Source organism: Pongo abelii, chromosome X (genome assembly GCF_028885655.2).
Source record: "Pongo abelii isolate AG06213 chromosome X, NHGRI_mPonAbe1-v2.0_pri, whole genome shotgun sequence".
Lineage (NCBI taxonomy): Eukaryota > Metazoa > Chordata > Mammalia > Primates > Hominidae > Pongo > Pongo abelii.
Genome location: NC_072008.2, coordinates 46,880,931 through 46,905,088, shown reverse-complemented (window position 1 = coordinate 46,905,088; position 24,158 = coordinate 46,880,931). Strand labels below are relative to the sequence as shown.

Here is a 24,158-nt window from a genome sequence, read left to right as displayed (position 1 = left end):
TGAGAACATCTCAGTATTATATATTTGATACAATTCCCAAATAAATTTAGTCACAATAAAACAAGGTTGCTTATGCAGAACCCTTGAAATACAATGTATGTAAAAATATTTTTACTACTGTGCTCAAGAATAGAGATTTTGAGGACAATTCTTACATATTTAAGAAGAAAAACTTTAGTTAATACTCAGACTTTATTCAACATCAGAAAATACACAATGAAGAGAAAATCTACAATTTAAATCAGCTTGCAGATACATTTACTTCTGGATCACAACTTACTCAGCATTAGAAAATTCACACTGGCTGGGCATGGTGACTCACCCTGTAATCCTAACACTTCGGAAGGCTGAGGGCAGGAAGAGGCCTTGAGTCCAGGAATTCCAGACCAGCGTGGGCAACAGTGAGACCCTATCTCTACAAAAAATTTAAAAAATTAGCCAGGTGTGGTGGCGCACACTTGTCCCAGCTACTCAGGAGGCTAAGGTGGCAGGGTCCTTTGAGACCAGGGTCCTTTGAGCCGAGGCTATAGTATGCCATGATCATGCCTCTAAATAGACACTGCATTCCAAACTAGGCAACATAATGGCATCCTGTCTCTAAAATAAATAAATAAATAAGAAAATAATTGCCTGGGCGCAGTGGCTCACACCTGTAACCCCAGCACTTTGGAAGGCTGAGGCAGGCGGATCACCTGAGGTCAGGAGTTTGAGACCAGCCTGGCCAACATATAGTGAAACCCCATCTCTACTAAAAATACAAAAAAATTAGCTGGGCATGGTGGCGTGTGCCTGTAATCCCAGCCACTTGGGAGGCTGAGGCAGGAGAATTACTTGAACCCACGAGGTGGAGGTTGCAGTGAGCCAAGATCGCGCCACTGCACTCTAGCCTGGGCAACAAGAGCCAATAACTCCATCTCAAAAAAAAAAAAAATTGGCTACATGCAGTGTTTTTGTCACATTAACCAGTATTATGGTGAAGTTACCTTTTGAAAAGTCATCTGGCAAAAACAACTGTTAACATCAGATGACAGTGACTTTGACAAAGCATTATACTACTAGGGTAAAAATGACTGAAGAGATTGGTGCAAAATGGGGAAAGGGGCTTCGTTTTTGAGAATACCAGCTCCACTCAACACTGGATACTCTCCTGCCTATGGAAATCCACAGGGGCAGCTGCAGAGAGTGCTGCATGTTTCATAGTGTTGGGATAGGACAATGAAAACTAACATTTATCAGGTGCCTGCCATGGGCTACTCCTGGGCTTGAGGCTCTAAAGATGTTCCTTTGAACAATAACAACAGCCATCTAGGTTAGGTGGTCCTTAGCTATGGTAGAAAAAAGGGGACTGAGGCCCAAGAAGCTAGTAAGTGGTGGATTCCAGTCTTTTCTTCCAATGGATTAGTAGACACCAATGGCCCAGGCAGAGTGTTTCTTGATTTTTGAATACTAACATCATGAATAGCAAATGCTGGCATGGCAATAAGGGCATGCCCTGCATCTGGTCACATTCAAATCATCAGTCCCTTCTCTTTCTGCATAAACACTTGATCTTACAGAATCAGGATATGGAGAGATGCTGGCCAGGGCCACAGATCAGGTGCTTCTGCAGTTTGCAGTTTCTCTACTGTCCTCAGGACATATTAACCCTATCATTCTATTAACTCTTTTCTGTCTACTGATAGTGATATCTGAAAAGGTTATCAAATCACCTCTCCTCTAGAAATAAATAGGTTGGTATCTCTAAACCTGGCCATCAGTAACACATACACATGAAATTCTGAATGAGCAGTAATTCACTGCTCATATGTCCAAGGGAAAACAAGCTCTTTTCCTGGGACTTGTACAGGAGGCTTGGAGAGGGTCACTTCCCAGGGTCTGGCTGTATTGAGTTTGCAGATTTGGGTTGTAACTCATCCAAACTACCTGGGGAATGCAAGTTAACCTGAGAGGAGAAAGAGAAAAAGGAAAAACACTCATGTTCAAATGGAAATTAAATACGTGTCTGATAGATTCCACAAATGTCTTGGACACATCTATGAACAGTGTCTGGCACCAGCTGGCTCCAGCACAGAAGGGTTTGCTGTGTACCTGAGGGAGACTCTGTCATACTTGACCCAAGGAGGCCCGCTTGGTGACCAGGCAGGCATAGTAAGCATGGAGAACACACTTGGTCTCTTTCTCCCAGACCCAGACAGGAAACAGAAAACTTTCCTCAAGGTCACTACAGGCCTTTTTAGCGGGCCATGTTCCCACTGGCTGGCATTCTCAGAGAAAACACCTCTCCGCTAAAAAGTAAAACCCAGATTCTCCCAGCGTGTCTAAGATCCTAGGAACCGGAGCCCCACCACTGGGTAGAGATCAATCAGAATGAGGCTTTCTTCCCTCACTTCGGGAGGTTGCTGGCTCTGAAGCCCGGCTCCAAAGCCCCTCTTCCAGGCCACTTCCCCGACTGAGCCAGACCTCTTGCTCTTAGGACGCTCTGAGCCAGGCCTAGGGCCCCGCTCCACGTGGCCTGCCTGGACCCTAGAGGGCCGCGCTCTGGAGCTGCCACTGATGCCAGAGGCGCGACTCTTTTTCCTATTCCTAGGAGCGGAAGACAGAAACGGTGGCCTTGGGGACAGAGGGGTGGGAACACCCCACGTCCACTGCAAGAGAACGAAGTGGAAGAAGGGATTTCGGCTTCGGAGCCGGCAGGGGCCTGGCCACTGGAAAGCCCACGCCGAGTTCTCTCGCCTCTCGCCGCCCAGGTACGCCTCCCCGGACCTTTTGTACGACTCACCGTTGGAAATGGTCACACATTCCTTCTCCCCTTAGAGCTAACAGTGTCATAACCTTTGAAGCGCGGGCCGAGGAGCGCCATATCAGCCATAGGCTTTGTTGCCCCGCCTTCAAAGCCACTGCGCGTGCGCATTGCTTTGACTTCACGTTCCCAGGGGGCTGTGGGAAGCGGAAATGCTCGGCTGACCCGGAGGGTGGCGCTTCATTCACACTGGCTGTTGTCATCCGCCCCTGAGGTTTCAGGCTGTCGGCAGTGAAGTAAGCGGGAGGGTGAGGTGGTGATGGTTTTGATCGGGGGAGGTGGGGACGGGAGGAATGACGGGAGTTTACGGGGCCGTGGGGTCATGGGGTCGTGGGGCCACGGGTGAGCGTCCATGTGGGGATTGAGTGACACAGGCGGTGGGCGTGAGTGTTGGGGGCGAGGTTCAGGGCCAGCGAGTCACTAATTGATTGAGTCACTCAGCGCTTGTATCCTCACCCGGTGGTAACTGCCAGGCACTCTTGCAAATGTTTCACATTAGCAGGAGCCCTGTGAGGTGTTACGATGATTATTTTCATGTTATAGAGAGAAAACGGCACAGTGTGGCTTGGCCACCTGTCCAAAGTCACGTAGGTAGCAAACCCGAGGAATCCTTTTTCTTTTTATTTTCCTGTACTTTGTTTATCATGTTTATTGTTTCCAGTGTGTCTCTTCCTCTAGACTAGAAATCTGGAGCTGGGAATTTGAGATTTTGTTCACTGATGGATTTGCAACACGGAGAACCGGCTCATGGAAGGCACTCATTTCTTCAGTGAATAAAAGTGGCACAGCAGTCAATCAGTTGGTTCCAAAGCCCGGACTCAGGAAGGCAGGGTTTCGCTCACTGAGGATAATTGAGCTGTGCATGAATGTTAACTCTTAAAGCTAGAATGAGGGGTTGTCCCTCTTCTGTTGGGTAAAAACCTTTGGGTTTCACTCAACTTTACTGCATGGAAGGGAGCATAGGTGTTGCTAATTCAATCTCCCGTGGTCATTGTGTTTCCAGGGTCAGAGTGCAGACCTGAGACCACTGCTCACCGACTCCAGACTCCAGTTTATCTGTGCCCCAGCTTCCTCACTTAGTCGCAGAAGACTTAGGCTGAGGCCCCAGGAGGAGGTGAGTTCCCTGGGTCACAGGCAGAGATCTGTTGCTATAGTGATGGCCCCAACTGGGGCGTGTTTGTCTCTGAATCCCTTAGTCCTGCCGCCTTGGACACAAGAGAGGTACGCTGAGCTGAGGTGAGTTGGAGGAGAAGCCTCAGCCCAGAGCCCAGACCCAGATCCTCAGGGCAGAGAAAGGAGGCTCACGGGACAGCAGGTCCTAGAAGAGCTGGACCCATAGTGGCCTTTGTCCCTCACTTCAGCTGAGACAGAGCAAAGCTGGCTCAACTTCCAGGTGCCATGGAGGACCGTGTGACAGTGCAGTTTGATTCCTGCTGGAGGAGGGACAGGTGAAAGTCACAGGTGGATGGAGGCATAGATGTCCCCCCATGGGGCAGGTGCCCTGCTGTAGTGCCTGTAAAGGCGATATGAGGCTGGGAAGGATCACAGCCAGCCACAGAAGATTGGCCTCTCCTAGCACACCTATTTGTGCACCCCCGTGCTTCCTTCTCTTGCCATTGGCTATTTCTGAATTTGAGTCAGCCCCACACCATCAACCAGGCACCTGCTTCCAGGGGAAATGCTGAGTGTCCCTTCATCCCGACCAAAGTGCAGAAAATATATTTTTAATTTATAGAATTTCAGAGTAGTCTCTAGGTATGCTGTCATCCAGCTCTGCTGCCTTATTTCAATGCTTAATGAAACTGGGTCTGAGGACATGACTTGTTAGCCTACACGGAGCTGAACCCTGTTGTCCTGATGGTATCACAGTGATTGCTGCAGTATGAAATAGTTACTCTGCACAGAAGCTCCTTGCTGGAACTTTCTTTTGAAAAACTGCCAAAGAAGGAGGAGCATGGCAATCAAAATGCAAATCGTGGGAAAGGAGGAAGTGGTGGGGTGGGAGCAGGGTAGGTGGCCAGTTAGAGAGGTGGATGCAGGGAAGCAGGCACAGTGGTTTTCAGCCCCTCACAGAACTGACAGTGCTTGGCTGTTACCCACCCAGCCCCACACCTCTCCTCCCCTGCGGCCCTTTGAGCCCTGGTTGGGCTCCTTCCTCCGAACCACATCAAGAGATCCTACTCATACACATTTGGAGAGTGTCTTTTCACCTCTAGGGCTCTGTTTGATAAGAAGTGATTTTTAATAAATTTTAATTTTTGTTTCATTAGTAATTAATATTCCTTGTCAAAAATGCAAATAAACAAGAAAATTAAAATCACCGATCAATGTAACCAATGTCAGCATTTGAATAAATGCTGTTTGAGGTCAGGCGCGGTGGCTCATGCCTGTAATCCCAGCACTTTGGGAGGCTGAGGCGGATGGATCACCTGTGGTCAAGAGTTTGAGGCCAGCCTGACCAACATGGTAAAACCCCGTCTCTACTAAAAATACAAGAATAATTAGCTGGGCATGTTGGTGCATGCCTATAATCCCAGCTACTTGGGATGCTGAGGCAGGAGAATCACTTGAACCCGGGAGGTGGAGGTTGCAGTGAGCTGAGATCATGCCACTGCACTCCAGCCTGGGCAACAAGAGCAAAACTGCATCTCAAAAAAAAAAAAATAAATAAATAAATAAAAATAAATACTGTTTGAGACTTCATATTTGTACATATTGCTTGACAAAAATGAGATTACACTGCAGTTGCTTTGTTGGAACCTCCTTTTAAACACCCAGGAACTGAAAACAAAGTTCAGAAACCATCTTTAAAGCGTGTGTAGTATGCTTGTTTTGCACGTGTCAAATTTTTTTACTGAGTCCCCTTTGCTGCACATTTAGTTGCTTCCAAGATTTTTTTATTTTTTGTTTATTTTTGAGCCAGGCTCTGACGTTTTCACACAGGCTGGAATGCAGGGACGTGATCATGGCTCACTAACCTCGCACTCCTGGGCTCAAGAGACCCTCCCACCTCAGCCTTTTGAATAGCTGGGACTACAGGTATGTACCACCACGCCAGCTAATTTTTTTAATTTTCAGTTTTGTAGAGACAAGGCCTTGCTATATTGTCCAGGCTGGTCTTGAACTCTTGGCCTCAATCAATCCTCCTTCAGCGCTCCCCACATGCAGGGATTATAGGCAGATTTTTCATAGTGGAAATGACAACAGTGAACATTTTGCATCTTTGTGCTAGGAATAGAACTCTTGAGATAAAGGAGATGTTGTTACTGGTTTCTGACATGTAGATGGCTTTGGACACAAGTCATACATCTGTCCAGTAAGGGAGACAAAGTTTCATGTGCAAAACCCACATGATCTTAGTAGCGTCCCATGGAATAGGCTGAAGCTACCAAGCCTTATTTTTAGATCATTCTTCCCAGGGTGCAAAGGTAATTATTATTAGGGTGGTGATGATGATCTTATGTCTATACCCACTGAACTCAACCCTTCTAATTTTGTGTTTGTAGATCTCCATCCTTTGCAGGGGCACAACAAATGGCCATGTCCCAGGTGAGTTCTAATGTACCCCTACTTTTTTTCCAGTGAAATTGAGGCAAAGTTTGGAATCTATATAATAAACTTGAAAATACCAATTATCCCCTCTTCTCTGGCAGTTTTCTGTTCAACTTGTCCTCAGCCTCTGGTTTCTCTAATCCTTCCCCTCACCAGGAGAGAGGAAAAACAGAAAAAGATACCTCTCTCTACTTGTTCTTCCAGAAACTGTACCTCATCTTTTCTTCTTCTCCTTCTCAGAGAAGGATTGTTTAAATACATAGATTCATCTTGCTTTTTCCTCTTTCTTCACTTCTAGATCGCTTGGTCTTTTTTACTATGTTTAAGAGAATAAGTTTGTGTATAATGTTTTAATGTACATAGAAGAAACTAGTAGCCAATAAAGTTTCTATTTCTTCTCCCCCCAGTACCACGTTCCTCCTTAGAGATGTCCACTGTTAACAGTTGGGTGAAACTGTGGGGTAGATGCATTTATGTCAGTTTAATGAACTAAAAACATACACATATGTATTGTTTTTTATGCTTTTACACAAATGGCATCATATTCCCATACCCATCTTGCTTTCTGAACCTGATTATATCCTGGGTGGTGTTCCTTGTCAATATATAAAGATTGTTTTAATTCCTATTTCATAGTATGGATGTATCATGTAACTATTTTTCTATTCACAGATATTTAGGTTTTTAATTTCTTTCTTTTTTTTTTTTTTTTTTTTTTGTGACGGAGTTTCGCTCTTGTTGCCCAGGCTAGAGTGCAATGGTGCGATCTCAGCTCACTGCAACCTCCGCCTTCCAGGTTCAAGCGATTCTCCTGCCTCAGCCAACCGAGTACCTGGGATTACAGGCACGTGCCACCATGCCCAGCCAATTTTGTATTTTTAGTAGAGATGAGGTTTCTCCATGTTGGTCAGGCTGGTCTCGAACTCCCGACCTCAGGTGATCCGTCCACCTCAGCCTCCCAAAGTGCTGGGATTATAGGTGTGAGCCACCATGCCTGGCCTTTTTTTTTTTTTTTTTTTTTTTTTTTTTTTAATGGAGTTTTGCCCTTGTCACCCAGGCTGTAGTGCAGTGGCGTGATCTCGGCTCACTGCAACCTCTGCCTCCTGGGTTCCCGCCATTTTCCTGCCTCAGCCTCCCGAGTAGCTGGGACTACAGGCGCCTACCACCACGCCCGGCTAATTTTTTGTATTTTTAGTAGAGACGGGGTTTCACCGTGTTATCCAGGACGGTCTCAATCTCCTGACCTCGTGATCCGCCCGCCTCAGCCTCCCAAAGTGCTGGGATTACAGGCGTGAGCCCCCGCACCCGGCCAGGATGTATGAATCTCTTTGCTCACTTCTGTGTGTGCTAGTTCTCGCTCTCACACGCTTTTTCTCTAACAAATTAGAGCTCATTCTGGTCCTTTTGGTCTTGTCTTCATGACCATTCCACTTTACTTGTATTTAGTTGTCCCTAGGGTTTCTTACTGCGGCACTATTGTCATTATGGTTCTGATCATTATTTGTTGTGGCTGCTTTCTTGTGCATTGTATGTGTAGCAGGGTCCCTGGCCTCTATCTCTACTAGGTGCCAGTAGAATCCCTCCCCCAGTTTTGGCAACCAAAGTGTCTGTAGTCATTGCCAAATATCCCCTAGGGAAGAGAATTATCCAGTGTTTAAAACCAGTGGTCTACCTTGTTTGCAAAAGCAACTGCTTGGTATTTCATTGCAATGAACACCAATATTCGTTTACCTTTCTCCTAGTGATGAACATTTAGGATATTTCTAGTCTTTTGCTGCTATAAATAGCATAGCAATGTACAGTACATTCCATTGCCTGCATGTGAGTATGTCAGATGTGAGATTTCTAGGTCAGATTCATGTGCATCATGAATTTTGATTCAGAACTGTCAATTCGCCCTCCAAATAGAATATACTGATGTGTACTCCTAGCGGCAGTATATGCCTTTTCCCATAAGTGGGCAATCACAGTGCATTATCCAATGCTTTGATTTTTGCCATGATGCAGCATATAAGAATGGTGCATTTTAATTCACATTTCCTGAAATTGGTGTCTTTTCATATTTTTTGTTTGTTTGTTTTTTGGAGACAGGGTCTCAGTCTGTCACCCAGGCTACAGTATGGTGGCATGATCACAGCTCACTGCAGCTTCGACCTCCTAGGCTCAGGTGATCCTCCTGTCTCAGCATCCTGAATAGCTGGGACCAGAGGCGTGTGCCACCACACCTGGCTAATTTTTGTATTTTTTGTAGAGATAGGATTTTGCCATGTTGCCCAGGCTGGTCTCTAACTCCTGAGCTCAAGTGATCTACCTGCCTTGGTCTCCCAAAGTGCTGGGATTACAGGTGGGAGCCATTGCACTGGGCTATCTGTTTTTTGAGACAGAGTCTTGCTGTGTTGCCCAGGCTGGAGTGCAGTGGTGTGATCATGGCTCACTGCAGCCTCAACCTCCCAGGCTCAAGCAATCCTCCCACCTCAGCCTCCCAAGTAGCTGGGAATACAGGTACATGCCACCACACCTGGCTAATTTTTCAATTTTTTGTAGAGCTGGAGTCTTACGGTGTTGGCCAGGCTGTTCTCCAATGCCTAAATTCAAGCAATTCTCCTACCCTCGCCTTCCAGTATGGTGAGATTACAGGTGTGAGCCACTGTGCCCAGTCTTCTTTTCATTTTTTTAACCACCATTTATACTTCTTTATTTCAATTATTTATTCTAGTCATTTGCCTCCTTTTCTCTTGGGTGTGGAATTAATTTGATTGCTGGATGGTAGCTCTTTATGTTAACTCAAGTAAATAAGATCTCTATCATATATGTTGCAAATATTTTTTCATACTTCATTTGTTTTGACTTGTCTTATTAATTTTGGGGAGTGGACACTTACATTTTGTTAATATGGTCTAGTTTCACAATCTTTTGTGACTTCTAGATTTCTTTTATTGATTATATAGGATTCTGTAAGTCAAGATTATAAAAATGGTATTTCAGTTATGTGGAAAAAGTGGTTACTGAATGATGGTGGCACAGTTGAGTATCTGTATGGAAACAAAGACTCTTCTATATCATATAAAAGTGAATTCTAGATTGGTTGTAGACCTAAATATATATTTGAAAAATTGGGTAAAAATTTAGGAGGATATATGGATAACTTTGTGCAGTGCAAGAAACTTTTTTTTTTTTGAGATGGAGTCTCCCTCTGTGGCCCAGGCTGGAGTGCAGTGGCGTGATCTCGGCTCACTGCAACCTCCGCCTCCCGGGTTCAAGCAATTCTCCCACCTCAGCCTCCCAGGTAGCTCAGACTACAGGTATGTGCCACCATACCTGGCTAATTTTTGTATTTTTAGTAGAGACGGGGTTTCACCCTGTTGGCCAGGCTGATCTTGAATTCCTGACCTCAACTGAACTGCCTGCCTCAATCTCCCAAAGTGCTGGGATTACAGGTGTGAGCCACCGTGCCTGGCCCTGCAAGAAACATTTTTAATGAAGATGGAAAACCCAGAAATCATAAAGGGAAATATTGTCAGATTAGACTGTATTAAAATGTTAAAACCTGTAGAGTCGGAAGACATATTTGAAGCTGAGAGAAAATACCTGCAATGCATATAATACACAGAGGATTTATGTATGTAATATGAACAATGATTAAAAAAACAAAAAAATGTGGTAGAAAGGAGTCAAAAAGATAAGGCAGGCAATTTATAAGAAAAAAATATGATGCCATTTGAAAGGATATTTACTTTTTCCGGTTTTCAAGCCAGGAAAACAGGGGCGATTTTCATTCCTTCCTCTCTGTTGCATTCCAACAAATGAACCCAGTCTCAGCCCTTCTACTGTTTGCCTTTCAGAATTTTTTTGTTTTGTATATATACAAAACCACAACATTTTGCATGGGTTGTTTTTAATGAAAATATGCTTTTACTGTGCTTTTCTGAAATTTGCTTTTGTTTTTTTTTTTTTCATTTAGACAAAAGTATCCCAGGCATCCTTATGTGTAAGTCAATTTTTTTTTTTTTTGAGACAGAATCTTGCTCTACAGGCTGTACAGTGGTGCGATCTCGGATCACTGCAACCTCCACCTCCCGAGTTCAAGAGATTCTCCTTTCTCAGCCTCCTGAGTAGCTGGGATTACAGGCTTATGCCACCACGCCCAGCTAATTTTTGTATTTTTAGTAGAGATGGGGTTTTGCCATGTTGGCCGGGCTGGTCTCAAAGTCCTGACCTCGGTTGATCCACCTGCCTTGGCCTCCCAAAGTGCTGGGATTACAGGCGTGAGCCACCACACTCGTCCTGTGTGAGTCAATTTTTATCATGACAGTTCCAGAGTATAGATGGAGCAATTTATTTAACTACTCTCTAGTCCTAGTCCACATGCAGATTATTTACCAATCAGGGGTCATTTTTCTCATAAGCAATGTCACCTGGTAATAAGCTGTTGTTCTACCATTTTGGGGTTCCCAGGAACACAGGACATTTGGGCTTTCTTTCTTTATCTTTTCTTTTTTTCTTTTTTCTTTTTCTTTTTTCCTTTTTTCTTTTTCTTTTTTTTTTTTTTTGAGACAGAGTCTCACTCTGTTGCCCAGGCTGAAGTGCAGTGGCATGATCTTGGTTCACTGCAACCTCAGCCTCCTGGGCTCATGCAGTTCTTCCACTTCAGCTTCCTGAGTAGCTGGGACTACAGGCACAAACCACCATGCCCGGCTAACTTTTTCTTTTTTTTTTGAGACGGAGTCTTGCTGTTGCCAGGCTGGAGTGCAGTGGCACGATCTCGGCTCACTGCAGCCTCCACCTCCTGGGTTCAAGCAATTCTCCTGCCTCATCCTCCTGAGTAGCTGGGACTACAGGTGCGCGCCACCATGCCCAGCTAATTTTTGTATTCTTAGTAGAGACAGGGTTTCACCATGTTGGCCAGGATGGTCTCGATCTCTTGACCTCGTGATCCGCCTGCCTCAGCCTCCCAAAGTGCTGGGATTATAGGTGTGAGCCACTGCGCCTAGCCCTTTTTTATTTTTGTAGAGATGGGGTTTCACCATGTTGCCCAGGCTGGTTTCAAACTCCTGAGCTCAAGCGATCCACCTGCCTTGGCCTCCCAAAGTGCGAGATTACAGGTGTGAGCCAGTGTGCCAGACCTTTTAGAGCTTTCTTCTACTTTTTGCTAATACGAATAGGACTGCCTTGGACATCCTTACGTACACATAAATATTTCACTAGAATAGAGTCCTGTAAATGCAACTGCTGGTTAAAGTAAGAAACAAATACCTTTAATAGGTATAGCCAAATTATATGAGAGTATATCAGCCTTTATATGAGAGTATTTAATTTCTAATACTCTTCATCAGCAGTGACTCTTATGGATAAAAGACAATATCTTATTGTTTAATGAGCATATATGTGAACTTTAGTGAGGTTTATAATCTTTTTGTGTTTCTAGGCCTCTAACATTTCTGTTGCTATGAGAATTTTATTCATACTGTTGGGCTGTCTTTTCTTACTGATGTGTTAAAGGTATAGGGTAAAATCCTAGAAAGGTCATTGCTTTGTTAAATGGTATTTGCAATGTAAAATTTGATATATATTAACCAATTATTCCTCCCAAAAATGCTGTAAATAGTTTATAACTTCTTTGGTGTTTTGTCTACATACTTGACTGTACTATCAACCTTTTTAGTGTTTAAGAATATGAAAGGGATACATGGTAAGTTATATGTTTATTTTATATTCATTCAGTTATATGTTGGGTTGTGGTCTTTTTCATAATGATTTGTTAGAATTTTAGTGTATAAAGGAAATTAGCCCATTGTTTTTGTATATTTCAAACACTTTTCTCACTTTGATATTGATGTTTCATAATATAATTTTTGGCCAAGTGCTGTGGCTCATGCCTGTAATCCCAGCACTTGGAAAGCTGAGGCAGGAGGATTGCTTAAGCTCGGGAATTTGAGACCAGCCTGGGCAACATGGCAAAACCTTGTCTCTACAAAAAATACAAAAATTAGCTGGATGTGGTGGTGCATGCCTATAGTTCCAGCTACGAGGGAAGCTGAGGTGGGAGGATCGCTTGAGCCCAGGAAGTTGAGGCTGCAGTGATCTGTGAGCATACCACTGCATTCCAGCCTGGGCAACAAGAGCAAGACCCTGTCTCCAAAAAAAAAAAAAAAAAAATTCATTCTGCTATTTAGAAATTTCTATTGTCTAGGCAGTCGTGTTGATCAGTCTGTGACTGTATGTCTTCTGAATTTGGGGATTGCTTAGAAAGGCTTTTAGCCAGCTGGAAACGGTGGCTCATGCCTGTAATCCCAGCACTTTGGGAGGCTGAGGTTGGTGGATCACTTGAGGTTAGGAGTTCGAGACCAGCCTGGCCAACATGGTGAAACACCGTCTCTACTAAAAATACAAAAATTAGTTGGGTATGGTGGCGGGTGCCTGTAATCCCAGCTACTTGGGAGGCTGAGGCAGGAGAATCACTCGAACCCAGGAGGCAGAGGTTGCAGTGAGCTGAGATCACACCACTGCACTCCAGCCTGGGCAACAGAGTGAGACTATGTCTCGAAAAAAAAAAAAAAAAAAAAAGGCTTTTAGCCACTATAAAATTATAAAAACTTTGATCTATTTTATGGTTATCTTGTACACATTTAAATCTCTAAGGCTGGGTGCGGTGGCTCACACCAGTAATTCCAGCAATTTGGGAAGCTGACACGGGTGGATCATTTGAGCTCAGAAGTTCGAGACCAGCCTGGCAACATGGTGAAACCTCGTTTCTACAAAAAATACAAAAATTAGCTGGGTGAGATGGCGTGTGCCTGGAGTCCCAGATACTTTGAGGGGCTGAGGCAGGAGGATCACTTGAGTCCAGGAGGATCGCTTGAGCCTGGGGGGTTGAGGCTGCAATGAGCCATAATCTCACCACTGCACTCCGGCCTGGATGACAGAGGGAGACCTATCTCATCCTGTGTAATTTATTTGAGGGTTCAGAGTGAGATGGGTAATTCAGTTTTATTGAGTTATTTTCCTCCATAAATGCCTAGCCAGAAGATATGGTTTGGCTGTGTCCCCACCCAAAATTTCATCTTGAATTGTAATCCCCACGTGTCAAGGGTGGGACCAGGTGAAGGTAATGGGTCATGGGGGCGGTTTCCTCCATGCTGTTCTCATGATAATAAGTGAGTCTCATGAGAGCTGATGGTTTTATAAGCTTCTGGCATTTCTCCTGCTTGCACATCTCCTTCCTGCCACCTTGTAAAGAAGGTGCCTTGCTTCCCCTTCACCTTCCTCCATGAGTGTAAATTTTCTGAGGCTTCCCCAGCCATGCTGAACTGAGTCAATTAAACCTCTTTCCTTTATAAATTAGCCAGTCTCAGGTATGTCTTTATCAACAGCATGAGAACAGAGTAATCCACCAGATTTTCCTAATGTCATCTTTTCTGCATAGATTTTATGTGTGTGTATATATATATATATATATATTTTTTTTTTGAGACAGGGTCTCGCTCTATCACCCAGGCTGGAGGGCTGGAGTGCAGTGGCGTGATCTTGGCTCACTGCAGCCTCCACCTCCCGGGTACAAGCGATTCTCCTGCCTCAGCCTCCTGAGTAGCTGGGATTATAGGTGATTCGCCTGCCTCAGCCTCCCGAGTATCTGGGATTACAGGCGTGCACCACCACACCTGGCTAATTTTTGTATTTTTAGTAGAGAAAGGGTTTCACCATGTTGGCCAGGCTGGTCTCGAACTCCTGACCTCAAGTGATCCACTCGCCTCGGACTCCCAAAGTGCTGGGATTTCAGGTGTGAGCCACCGTGTCTGGCTGATTTAAGATATTTTTGCTGTAACCAGCCAATGGGTTATTCCCACCCGCTGCACAGTCAAAACCAATTCACTGAGACCACGGCATTGCAATAAAGAGTTTAATTGACATAAGTCTGGCCATGCCACGTGGGAGATGGAGTTATTACTCAAATCAATCTCTCCGAAAATTTGGAGGGTAGGGTTTTTCAAGGATAGTTTGGTAGGCCATGGATTCAGCTTCTGGGTGGGGCCATAGGACCAGTTGGTGGAGGTTGGCCAGTCCTGGTGGACCCACTGGTCGTCAGAAATGCAAAAACTTGAAAAAATGCCTCAAAAGGCCAATCTTAGGTTCTATAATGGTGATATTATCTGCGGGAGTAATTGGGGAGTTCCAAATCTTGTGACCTCCGGAATAATAGCTGGAAATCTTTTATGTCTACATGTTAGCGGATTTTAGTCTCCTCATATCCTCCTAACCTCGTGGCCTCTCAGCTTTACAAAGGTGGTTGAGTTTTGCAGAAGGCTATTATAAGCTTGTCCAACCCACGGCCCATGAGCCACATGCGGCCCAGGATGGCTTTGAATGCGGCCCAATACAAATTTGTAAACTTTCTTAAAACATTATGAGACTTATTGTGACTTTTTTTGTGATTTTTATTTTTTAGCTCATCGGCTATCTTTAGTGTTGGTGTATTTTATATGTGGCCCAGGATAATTCTTCCAGTATGGCCCAGGAAAGCCAAAAGATTGGACACCTGTGGTCTATTATCTTTTAAACTATAAAACAAATGTCTCTCAAAGTTTGCTTGGGCCAGGCCGAGGAATGATTAAGGGCAATTTGGAGGTTAAAGGCAAGATAGGGGTTGGTTAGATCTCTTTCAATGTCATAATTTTCTCACTCTTATAATTTTTGTAAAGGCAGTATCATTCTTTTTTGAACTTGACACTGCATGGTTTATTTAGTCCAATAATTTTTTTTTGTGACTTAACGAGACAAAGGGTTTAAACTCCATTGATGTTTTTTCTCTCTCTCTAATGATGAATTTACCAAAACACAAAGATGTGTGACACAATTAATTGCTCATGTTTTAAACTAAGAACTATGTTTTTTCTCTTTGCTATATGATTAGTAGAATGAGTCAGTTCCCAAGACATGACCAGTTTCAAAGTGGAGTGAAAATGCAGAGGTTTTCTACATGATACTTCTCAAAGTCACCAGGAGACTATTAAAAGATTTGAGATGAAGAAACACAGTAGTAAGATTCCTAATAGAGGAGGTTTAGTTGTTAAGAGAGTCACATACATACTTTGTTTTGTTTTGTTTTTTTTTTTGAGATGGAGTTTTGCTCTTGTTGCCCAGGCTGGAGTGCAGTGGCGCGATCTCAGCTCATCACTGCAACCTCCACCTTCTGGTTTCAAGCAATTCCCCTGCCTCAGCCTCCTGAGTAGCTGGGATTACAGGCACCCGCCACCACGCCTGGCTAATTTTTGTATTTTTAGTAAAGACGGGGTTTCATCATGTTGACCAGGCTGGTCTCGAACTCCTAACCTCGTGATTCGCCTGCCTCGGCTTCCCAAAGTGCTGGGATCACAGGCGTGAGCCACCACACCTGGCCACATACTTATGTTTTATTTTTTTAAAATTTATTTTATTTTATTTTATTATTTTTTTAATTATACTTTAAGTTCTAGGGTACATGTGCACAGGCAGTATCATTTTTATGAAGTAACCTCTGACACTCAGAGGATCTGTTAGTGGTTATTAACTTTCATCATCATTGTCATGTTTAGCTCTGTGTTACTGGAAGCCTGATAATGGAATGACGGCTGTTTTACTGGGTCTGAGAGATAAGGAAGGAAACCCAAGTTTTTCCTATTGTCTACTCTTACTTGACACAACACTCCTGACACGAGATGTAATCCCAGGCCCCAGGCTGTTTTCCCACATACCAAGTCGCTCTCCAGTGGACACCAGTTGGGTCTCCTCTAAGTCAATTCCATTCTGACACCATCTACCTGGAGTTAGCGTCAGCTCCCACAGGTTGAGGCTTAGTCCCACAAGACTACCCCCACCTGAGATGCCAGTCTCGAGTAGGGTATCATCTATACATCTGATTGATGGGACACAAATCAGGGGTTCCCTTGACTCCCTCCTGGTGTTTGATTAATTTGCTAGAGTTAGTCACAGAACTAACGGAAACTGAATTTCCCCTATTTGTTATAAAGGATATTACAGAGGATACAGATGAACTGCCAGATGGAAGAGATGCATAGGGCAAGGGATGTGGGAAGGTCCACGGACGTTTCATGCCCTCTCTGGACTCACTACCATCCGGGAACCACCAAGTGTTCAGCTGTGTGGAAGCTGTCTGAACCCACCCAGCCCTTTGGTTGTTGTTGTTATTGTTGTTTTTGAGAAACAAGGTCTTGCTCTGTCCCCCAGGCTGGAGAACAGTGGTGCAATCTTGGCTCACTGCAGGCCCAACCTCCTGGCCTCAAGTGATCCTCCCTTCTCAGCCACCCTTAGTGCTGGGATCACAGGAGCCAGCCACCACACCCAGCCACAGTGGGGTTTTTATGGAGGCTTCATCACAGAGGCATGATCATCATTGGCCCTTGGTGATCAACTCAACCTTCATCTTTTTTCCCCTCCCAGGAGTTTTGAGGATGGAGATGAAATTCCCAACCCTCTAATCCTGTCTGGTTTTCTGGTGACCAGCTTCCATCCAGAAGCTACCTAGGGGCAGCCAGCTAACAGTCATTTCATTAGCATATAAAAGACACTTTGATCACTTCAGAGGCTATTTCAAGGGTTGCAGGAGCTTCTTGCCAGGAGACAGGACAAAAACCAAATATATATTTTACAATATCAAACCAGGTGACATTACTCCAGATAAAATTGACTCTGGATTGGTAAACAAACTGCATCTGGACTGGAGGACTGAGTAAACTATGGCTGGTAGGAAGCCATGGATTGGGGTTTTCTGAGCACATTGTCACTCAGTGATATGTAACTGGGCACATCTTTTCTGGGACCCTGGAAGCCATGCCACTGGGACCATTACAAGAGATACTGGTCTATGGAACAGGTTAGGGCTTCCAAGCAACATCATCCTAGCACTCAGCAGTGTGATTTTGTTCCCCAGCACCGGAGCTATCACGAGGGAGGGGCAGATTGGGCTAACAGCTCCTGGATTGCTCTGAGAAGCCCTCCTACTGGAGAAACCTGCCTGTCCCCGCCCTCTGGCACACTGGCTTTCCTGTCCCCTCTCCTTCTGCACAGCTGGGTAAACTGGTGCCACTGTGGCTGATTTGGGCCTTATGGGTGCAGCGAGTAGCTTGAATTGAAGGCCACCAAGTGTCGGCGTGACAGGATAGGATCTGGAGCAGAAACAGGCGGGTTATTAGTCTTTGCGAGGAATTGGGGGCGCTTGTAGAAGTGAGTTCTTGTTTGGTGGTGACAAGGCCAAGCACAGACCTTTCCCCTTTTGCCTCAGTCAGCTGCCCAGGCCACAGACCTCTGGCTTCCTGTTCTTTGTTTCATGATTGATGAGTGAAGGTTAGAATGGTTTGTATTGATTGATTAGCTATGTTTAGAACTGTTTGTTGTAGCTCTGTGTCCCCTGCAAGGCCTGCTCTGTCAGCCCTAAGCAGAATTGACTTCTTCCTTTGTGGACCACCCGGACCCCATCCTACATCTGTCACTGTCCCTGTGAGGCAGGCTTCCTCGCTGCCTCTGTTTCTTCTATGAGTGTCTAAGTGTCGCTTTTCTCCCTCCACTAAACTGAAGCTCCTTGAGTTTAAGAGGTGTCTTTTTTTTTTTTTTTTTTTTTTTTTTTTGAGATGGAGTCTCGCCCTGTTGCCCAGGCTGGAGTGCAGTGGCGTGATCTTGGCTCGCTGCATCCTCTGCCTCCTGGGTTCAAACGATTCTCCTACGTCAGCCTCCCAAGTAGCTGGGATTACAGGTGCCCGCCACTATGCCCAGCTATTTTTTTGTATTTTTAGTAGAGACGGGGTTTTACCATATTGGCCAGGCTGGTCTTGAACTCCTGACCTTGTGATCCGCCCGCCTAGGCCTCCCAAAGTGCTGGGATTACAGGCGTGAGCCATCACACCCTGTCAAGGTGTCATTTTGTATCAATCTTTTTGTTACAGGACTTACCAGCCTGGCCTCTATTTAGTAAACATGTGTTGACTGAATGAATTTCCAGGGTAAGATATTTCTCATACCCTATCTCTTTCTCCTATAAAGTTCAAAATGATTTTAGTCATATAGATACTTTATGTAATATACTATGCCAAACTGACTAGTGACTGGCATAAGAACAATTATATAAAGAAAGGCCAGCGTGGATGCGGGAGCCAGACCGCGTGGATTCGAATCCCTCATTCCTGGCTGTGTGACCTGGGCTGGTTTCTTAGGCTCTGTGTGCCTCACGCTCTTCATCTGTCAAGTTCCTTCTAGGGTGGCGGCGAAGATTGAAATCTTTAGTACACGTAAAGGACTTCAAAGGGCACAGAGTAAGCCCTCCGTGTGTGTGAGGTGCCATGTCCCAGTGCCCCAGGCTGGTCCTGGGGTGCTAAAGAGGAATGTGCTGTTACAGGAATCATTGACCTTCAAGGACGTGTTTGTGGACTTCACCCTGGAGGAGTGGCAGCAACTGGACTCTGCCCAGAAGAACCTCTACAGGGATGTCATGCTTGAGAACTACAGTCACCTGGTGTCCGTGGGTGAGGGACCATGCCGCAGGCTGATGCAGAATGCCTCCAGTACTGTGTTTCTTTCTCAGCTGCTCCAAGCTCTGGGGCCTAGGAACAATGAGTGTGGGTTACCACCCTCAGTGAGTTTGGGTTACTGCCCACTGTGTAGTATTCGTAGTCCCCTTTGGACACTGGAGAGCATATTGGTGCCCTTGCTTGCTATGTGAATGTTCTGTACTGAGGGGCAGATAGCTGTGTGCATGGGGCCATCACCGAGGCCGTGCCACCTTCAGCCTGCAGGGGTGGGCCTAGATTCTGGAATTCCTTAGCATTAATAACAAAGTCCTATGTCATTTCCCCTGAACAGGGTATCTAGTTGCGAAGCCAGATGTGATCTTCAGGTTGGGACCAGGTGAAGAGTCCTGGATGGCAGATGGAGGGACCCCGGTACGGACCTGTGCAGGTGAGGACAGGCCAGGTGAGTCAGGCCAGGGAAAAGGGACCAGGTTGGTTGGTGAGATCTTGGCCTCTGGGATGTGCTCAGGAGCCCTTCTCAGAGCCTCAGACTTGTGGACATGCCTAGGCTCTGATGAGCGGAACTGTTGTCATGTCCAAATGAGGCTTCTGCCTGGCCGCCGGTTACAGTCTCTGTGTTCTTTGCTTGGCATTCACATAGATTGTGGCCACTCTTGTTCTGAGATCCCATTTCTACCTTCCAACCTCCTGGCTTGTTAGTGAGAAGTGCCAAGCCCCTTCTCATTCCTCTCACCCTGTCCTTTCTGGAAGCTTTTAGAACTTTTTCTCCCTTCTTGTGCTTATGTATTTTTACCAGACTAGATGCAAATGTCAGCATTTCCTCTTTACTTGGCATACTGTGGGCCCTTTCAGGCTGAAAGTTGGAGTCTTTTTTTTTTTAGACTCAAGGAAATTATCATACATTATTTTTTGGAGTTGGTATAGGCAACAAAGCTTTGCTAGTGACCTTTACTCTACCCAGCCTGGTACCCACCATGTTCTTGCCTGCTCTTATTTTGTTGTAAACACTGTAAACCTCACACTGTTTTCTATTTTCTCTTTGTATTCCTTCCCAGACTCTTACAAATCTGACTTGATACCACCTGTTTTCAGATTCCTCCTCTTTTCAGTACCTTCCTCCTACTCAACTCTTGTTTTTTATATTATCTCTTTATTTTTTCAAAAATAAACTTGAGAGAACATTATTCCCAGGTTGGAATACTTCATAAAACACTGCTAAACTGTTTTCCAACGTGGCTATACCACTTTTTTTTCCACTAGCAATGTATGTGAGTTCCACGTGTTTCACATCCTTGCCAGCACTTGGTATTGTTAGTGTTAGTCCTTTTTTCTAGTAGGTGTGTAGGGGGATCTCATTGTGATTTAATTTTGCATTTTTCTAATGATGAATATTGTTGAGCCCTTATTTGCCATCTTTATATCTTCTTTGTGGAAGTATTTGTTGTAATCTTTTGCCATTTTTCTTTGCTATGAAATTGTAAGGTTCTTTATATATATATATATATTTTTTTTTGAGATGGAGTCTCGCTCTGTTGCCCAGGCTGGAGTGCAGTGGTGCAATCTCAGCTCACTGCAACCTCACCTCCTGGGTTCAAGCAAGTCTCCTGCCTCAGTCTCCCAAGTAGCTGGGATTACAGGCACCTGCCACCATGCCCAGCTAATTTTTGTATTTTTAGTAGAGAGGAGGTTTCGCCATGTTGGCCAGGCTGGTCTCGAACTGACCTCAGGTGATCCACCCGCCTTGGCCTCCTGGAGTGCTGGGATTACAGGTGTGAGCCACTGCGCCCAGCGGGTTCTTTATATATTCTTGATGCAAGTCCTTTAAGTATGTACTCCCAGATTATGGCTTCTTTTTTTCTTAACTGTGCTTTGTAGAGTAGACATTTTTAATTTTGATAAGGCTGAGTTTATCAAGTTCTTTTATGGTTCATGCTTTTTCTATCCTATCTGACAAATCTCTGACTCAGAGCAATGGAGATTTTTCTCCTATGTCTTCTTTCAGAAGATTTATAATTTTAGCTCTTAAATTTAGACCTATGTCAAAGAATGAGTTAAGTTTGTAAATCTGACATAAGTTGAGGGTCAGGGGGTTTTTTGCATATGTATATCCAATTTTTCCAGCAGCATTTTTGAAAATACTCTTTTTTGTTGTTGTTGTTGTTGTTGTTGACTTACTTTGCCATCGTTGCTGATAACCTTTGAATGGCCGGGCACAGTGACTCAGACTTGTAATCCAAGCACTTTGGGAGGCTGAGGTGGGAGGATCAGTTGAGCCTAGGAGCTTGAGACTAGCCTAGGCAACATAGTGAGCCCCCGTCTACAAAATATTTTAAAAATTTGCCAAGCATGATGGCATGCACTTGTAGTCCCCACTACTTGGGAGGTTGAGGTGGGAGGACTGCTTGAGCATGAGAGGACGAGGCTGCAGTGAGCCGTGATCACACCACTGCCACTCCAGCCTGGGGTACAGCAAGACCCTGTCTCAAAAAAAACCAAACAGTTGAACAGAGATGTGTCCGTCTATACATCATTAATATACTGTTTAATTACTGTAGCCTAATGTTAAGTGTTCAAATCAGGAAGTATGAATTTTCCAACTTTGTTCCTCCTTTCCTAATGTTTTGCCTATTCTAGGTCCTTGGTATTTTTATATAAATCTTAGAATCAGCTTGTGGATTTGTACGCAAAAGCCTGCAGGGATTTTTGTATGGGATTACACTGAATCTGTGGATCATTGATATACTGACAATATTGAGTCTTCCAATTAATGAATAGCATGTATCTCTAGATCTTCTTAAATTTTATCTCAATGTTTTGTAGTTTTGAATGCATAAGTCTTTCACATTTTGTTTAATTCATACCAGCTTTTTTTGTTCTTATAAGATACTATAAATGGTATTTTGTTTAATTTCAATTTCCCATTGGCCAGTACTATCTTATAGAAATGCCATTGATTTTTGTATATTGATCTTGTATCCTGGGACCTTTCTAAGTGTACATATTAAAACTTGTAACTTTTTTGTAGATAGCTTGTAACTTTTTGTAGATAGCTTGGCATTTCCTATGTAAACAATCATGTAGTTGTAAATAAAGACAGTTTTATTTCTTCCTTTCCAGTCTGGATATCATTTACTTCTTTTTTTGCCCTCTTTTTTTTTTTTTTTTTTTTTTTTTTGAGAAGGAGTTTCGCTCTTGTTGCCCAGGCTGGAGTGCAATGGTACGATCTTGGCTTACCACAACCTCCACCTCCTGGGTTCAGGCGATTCTTCTGCCTCAGCCTCCCAAGTAGCTGGGACTACAGGCATGCACCACCATGCCCAGCTAATTTTTTTTTTTTTTTTGTATTTTTAGTAGAGATGGGGTTTCTCCATGTTCATCAGGCTGGTCTCGAACTCCCAGCCTCAGGTGATCTGCCTGCCTTGGCCTCCCAAAGTGCTGAGATTACAGGCGTGAGCCACCATGCCCGGCCTCTTTTTGCCATTTTTTACTGGCTAGGATCTTTAGTATTGTGTTGAATAGGCATAGTGAGAATGACTTCTTTGCTTTATTCCTGATTTTAGGGCAAAAGTACTCACTTTCTCATCATTAAGTATAATTTTTTATTTGTAGAGTTTTCCTTTGATGGCCTGACAATGCTTGAGGATTATTCCTTTTAATCTTAGTTTTTTGAGTTTTTATCATGAATTGATGCTGAATGTTGCAAATGCTTTTTCTGCATCAATGAATATGATCATGCTTCTTCTCCTTTATTTTTAAATTAATTAATTATTATTATATTTAGAGATGGAATCTCATTCTGTTCCCAAGGCTGGAGTGCAGTGGTGTGGTCATAGCTCATTGCGGCCTCGAACACCTGTGCTCAAGTGATCCTCCTGCCTTAGCCTCCAGGGTAGCTGGGACTACAGGCATGTACCACCATGCCCAGCTATTTTTTAAATTTTTTTGTAAAGATGAGGTCTTGTTGTGTTGCCCAGACTGGTCTTGAACTCCTGGCCTCAAGTGATCCTCCATCTCAGCCTCCCAAAGTGCTGGGATTACAGGTGTGAGCTACCATGCCTAGTCAATTTGCAAATTTTTCTTTTTTTTTTTTTCTTTTTTTTTTTTTGAGACGGAATCTCTGTTGCCCAGGCTGGAGTGCAGTGGCACGATCTCAGCTCACTGCAACCTCCACCTCCCAAGTTCAAGCGTTTCTCCCACCTCAGCATCCCTGGGATTACAGGCACCTGCCACCATGCCTGGCTAATTTTTTTGTGTGTATATATAGAGACGGAGTTTCTCCATGTTGGTCAGGCTGGTCTCGAACTCCCCTGACCTCAGGTGATCCACCTGCTTTGGCCTCACAAAGTGCTGGGGTTACAGGTGTGAGCCACCATGCCTAGCCAGTTTGCAGATACTGAACCAGCCTTTCATTACCTGTGTAAACCCCACTTGATAATGACCTATCATTCCTTTGATATGCTCTTATTTATTTTTGCTCATATTTTGTTATTTTGCATCTATGCTTATGCGTCATAATCGTTTGTAGTTTTCTTCACTTACACTGTTTGTGTCTAGTTTTGACGTCAGGGTTATGCTGGCCTCATAAAATGAGTTGGGAAATGTTTCCTTCTCTTCTGTTTTCTGAAATTTATATAGGACTAGCATTATTTCTTAAATGTTCTGTAGACTTCATCAGTGAAGACATCTGGGCCTAGAGTTTTCTTGGAGGATAAGTTTTGAACTACAAATTCTTTTTTTTTTTTTTTTTTGAGATGGAGTTTTGCTCTTGTCGCCCAGGATGGAGTGCAATGGCACGATCGTGGCTCACCACAACCTCCACCTCTTGCTTCAAGCAATTCTCTTGCTTCAGCCTCCTGAGTAACTGGGAATACAGGCAAACACCACCATGCCCGGCTAATTTTTGTGTTTTTAGTAGAGACAGGGTTTCACCATGTTGGCCAGGGTGGTCTCAGACTCCTGATGTCAGGTGATCTACCAGCCTCGGCTTCTCAAAGTGCTGGGATTACAGGTGTGAGCCACCGCACCTGGCTACAAATTTGTTTTTTTATAATTATAGGTATATTCAGATAACTCTTTTCTTCTTGAGCAAGCTTTGGTGGTTTGTGGCCTTGAAGGAATTTGTCTCATCTAAACTATCAAGTTTTTTTTTTTTTTTAGTATTTATTGATGATTCTTGGGTGTTTCTCGGAGAGGGGGATATGGGAGGGTCATAGGATGATAGTGGAGAGAAGGTCAGGAGATAAACACATGAACAAAGGTCTCTGGTTTTCCTAGGCAGAGGACCCTGCGGC

General features: G+C 44.2%; 2 protein-coding genes across 39 annotated transcripts in view; one reads left to right on the top strand and one right to left on the bottom strand.

Annotated features, from left to right (window-relative positions):
* LOC134759365 (uncharacterized) lies at positions 1 to 3,003 on the bottom strand. Its single transcript, XM_063721338.1, has 2 exons — positions 2,780 to 3,003; positions 1 to 1,942 (listed from the first exon to the last, which is right to left on the bottom strand). The coding sequence occupies exons 1-2, from the start codon at positions 3,001 to 3,003 to the stop codon at positions 1,801 to 1,803; spliced, it is 366 nt and encodes a 121-aa protein (XP_063577408.1). The 3' UTR covers positions 1 to 1,800.
* ZNF674 (zinc finger protein 674) overlaps positions 2,948 to 24,158 on the top strand; it is a 45,814-nt gene continuing 24,603 nt past the window's right edge. For 2 of the 38 annotated variants that reach the window (XM_063721334.1, XM_063721330.1), the window contains exons 1-6: positions 2,948 to 3,036; positions 3,479 to 3,626; positions 3,804 to 3,914; positions 6,307 to 6,349; positions 18,735 to 18,861; positions 19,199 to 19,294. In XM_063721334.1, coding sequence (XP_063577404.1) covers positions 6,335 to 6,349; positions 18,735 to 18,861; positions 19,199 to 19,294 — 238 coding nt within the window. In that variant the 5' untranslated portion in view covers positions 2,948 to 3,036; positions 3,479 to 3,626; positions 3,804 to 3,914; positions 6,307 to 6,334. Of the gene's footprint in view, positions 3,049 to 3,461; positions 3,915 to 5,543; positions 5,840 to 6,306; positions 6,350 to 18,285; positions 18,343 to 18,734; positions 18,901 to 19,198; positions 19,310 to 24,158 lie in introns of those variants that run through there. The other 36 variants (XM_063721323.1, XM_063721320.1, XM_063721333.1 and 33 more) reach the window with 34 other exon arrangements.

Excerpts from the sequence above, each read along its gene's own strand:
- LOC134759365 (XM_063721338.1), bottom strand. The coding sequence starts at position 3,003 with ATGACAACAGCCAGTGTGAATGAAGCGCCACCCTCCGGGTCAGCCGAG. Across the intron at positions 1,943-2,779 it reads ATGTGTGACCATTTCCAACG|GTTAACTTGCATTCCCCAGG; the intron begins GTGAGTCGTACA and ends TTCTCCTCTCAG.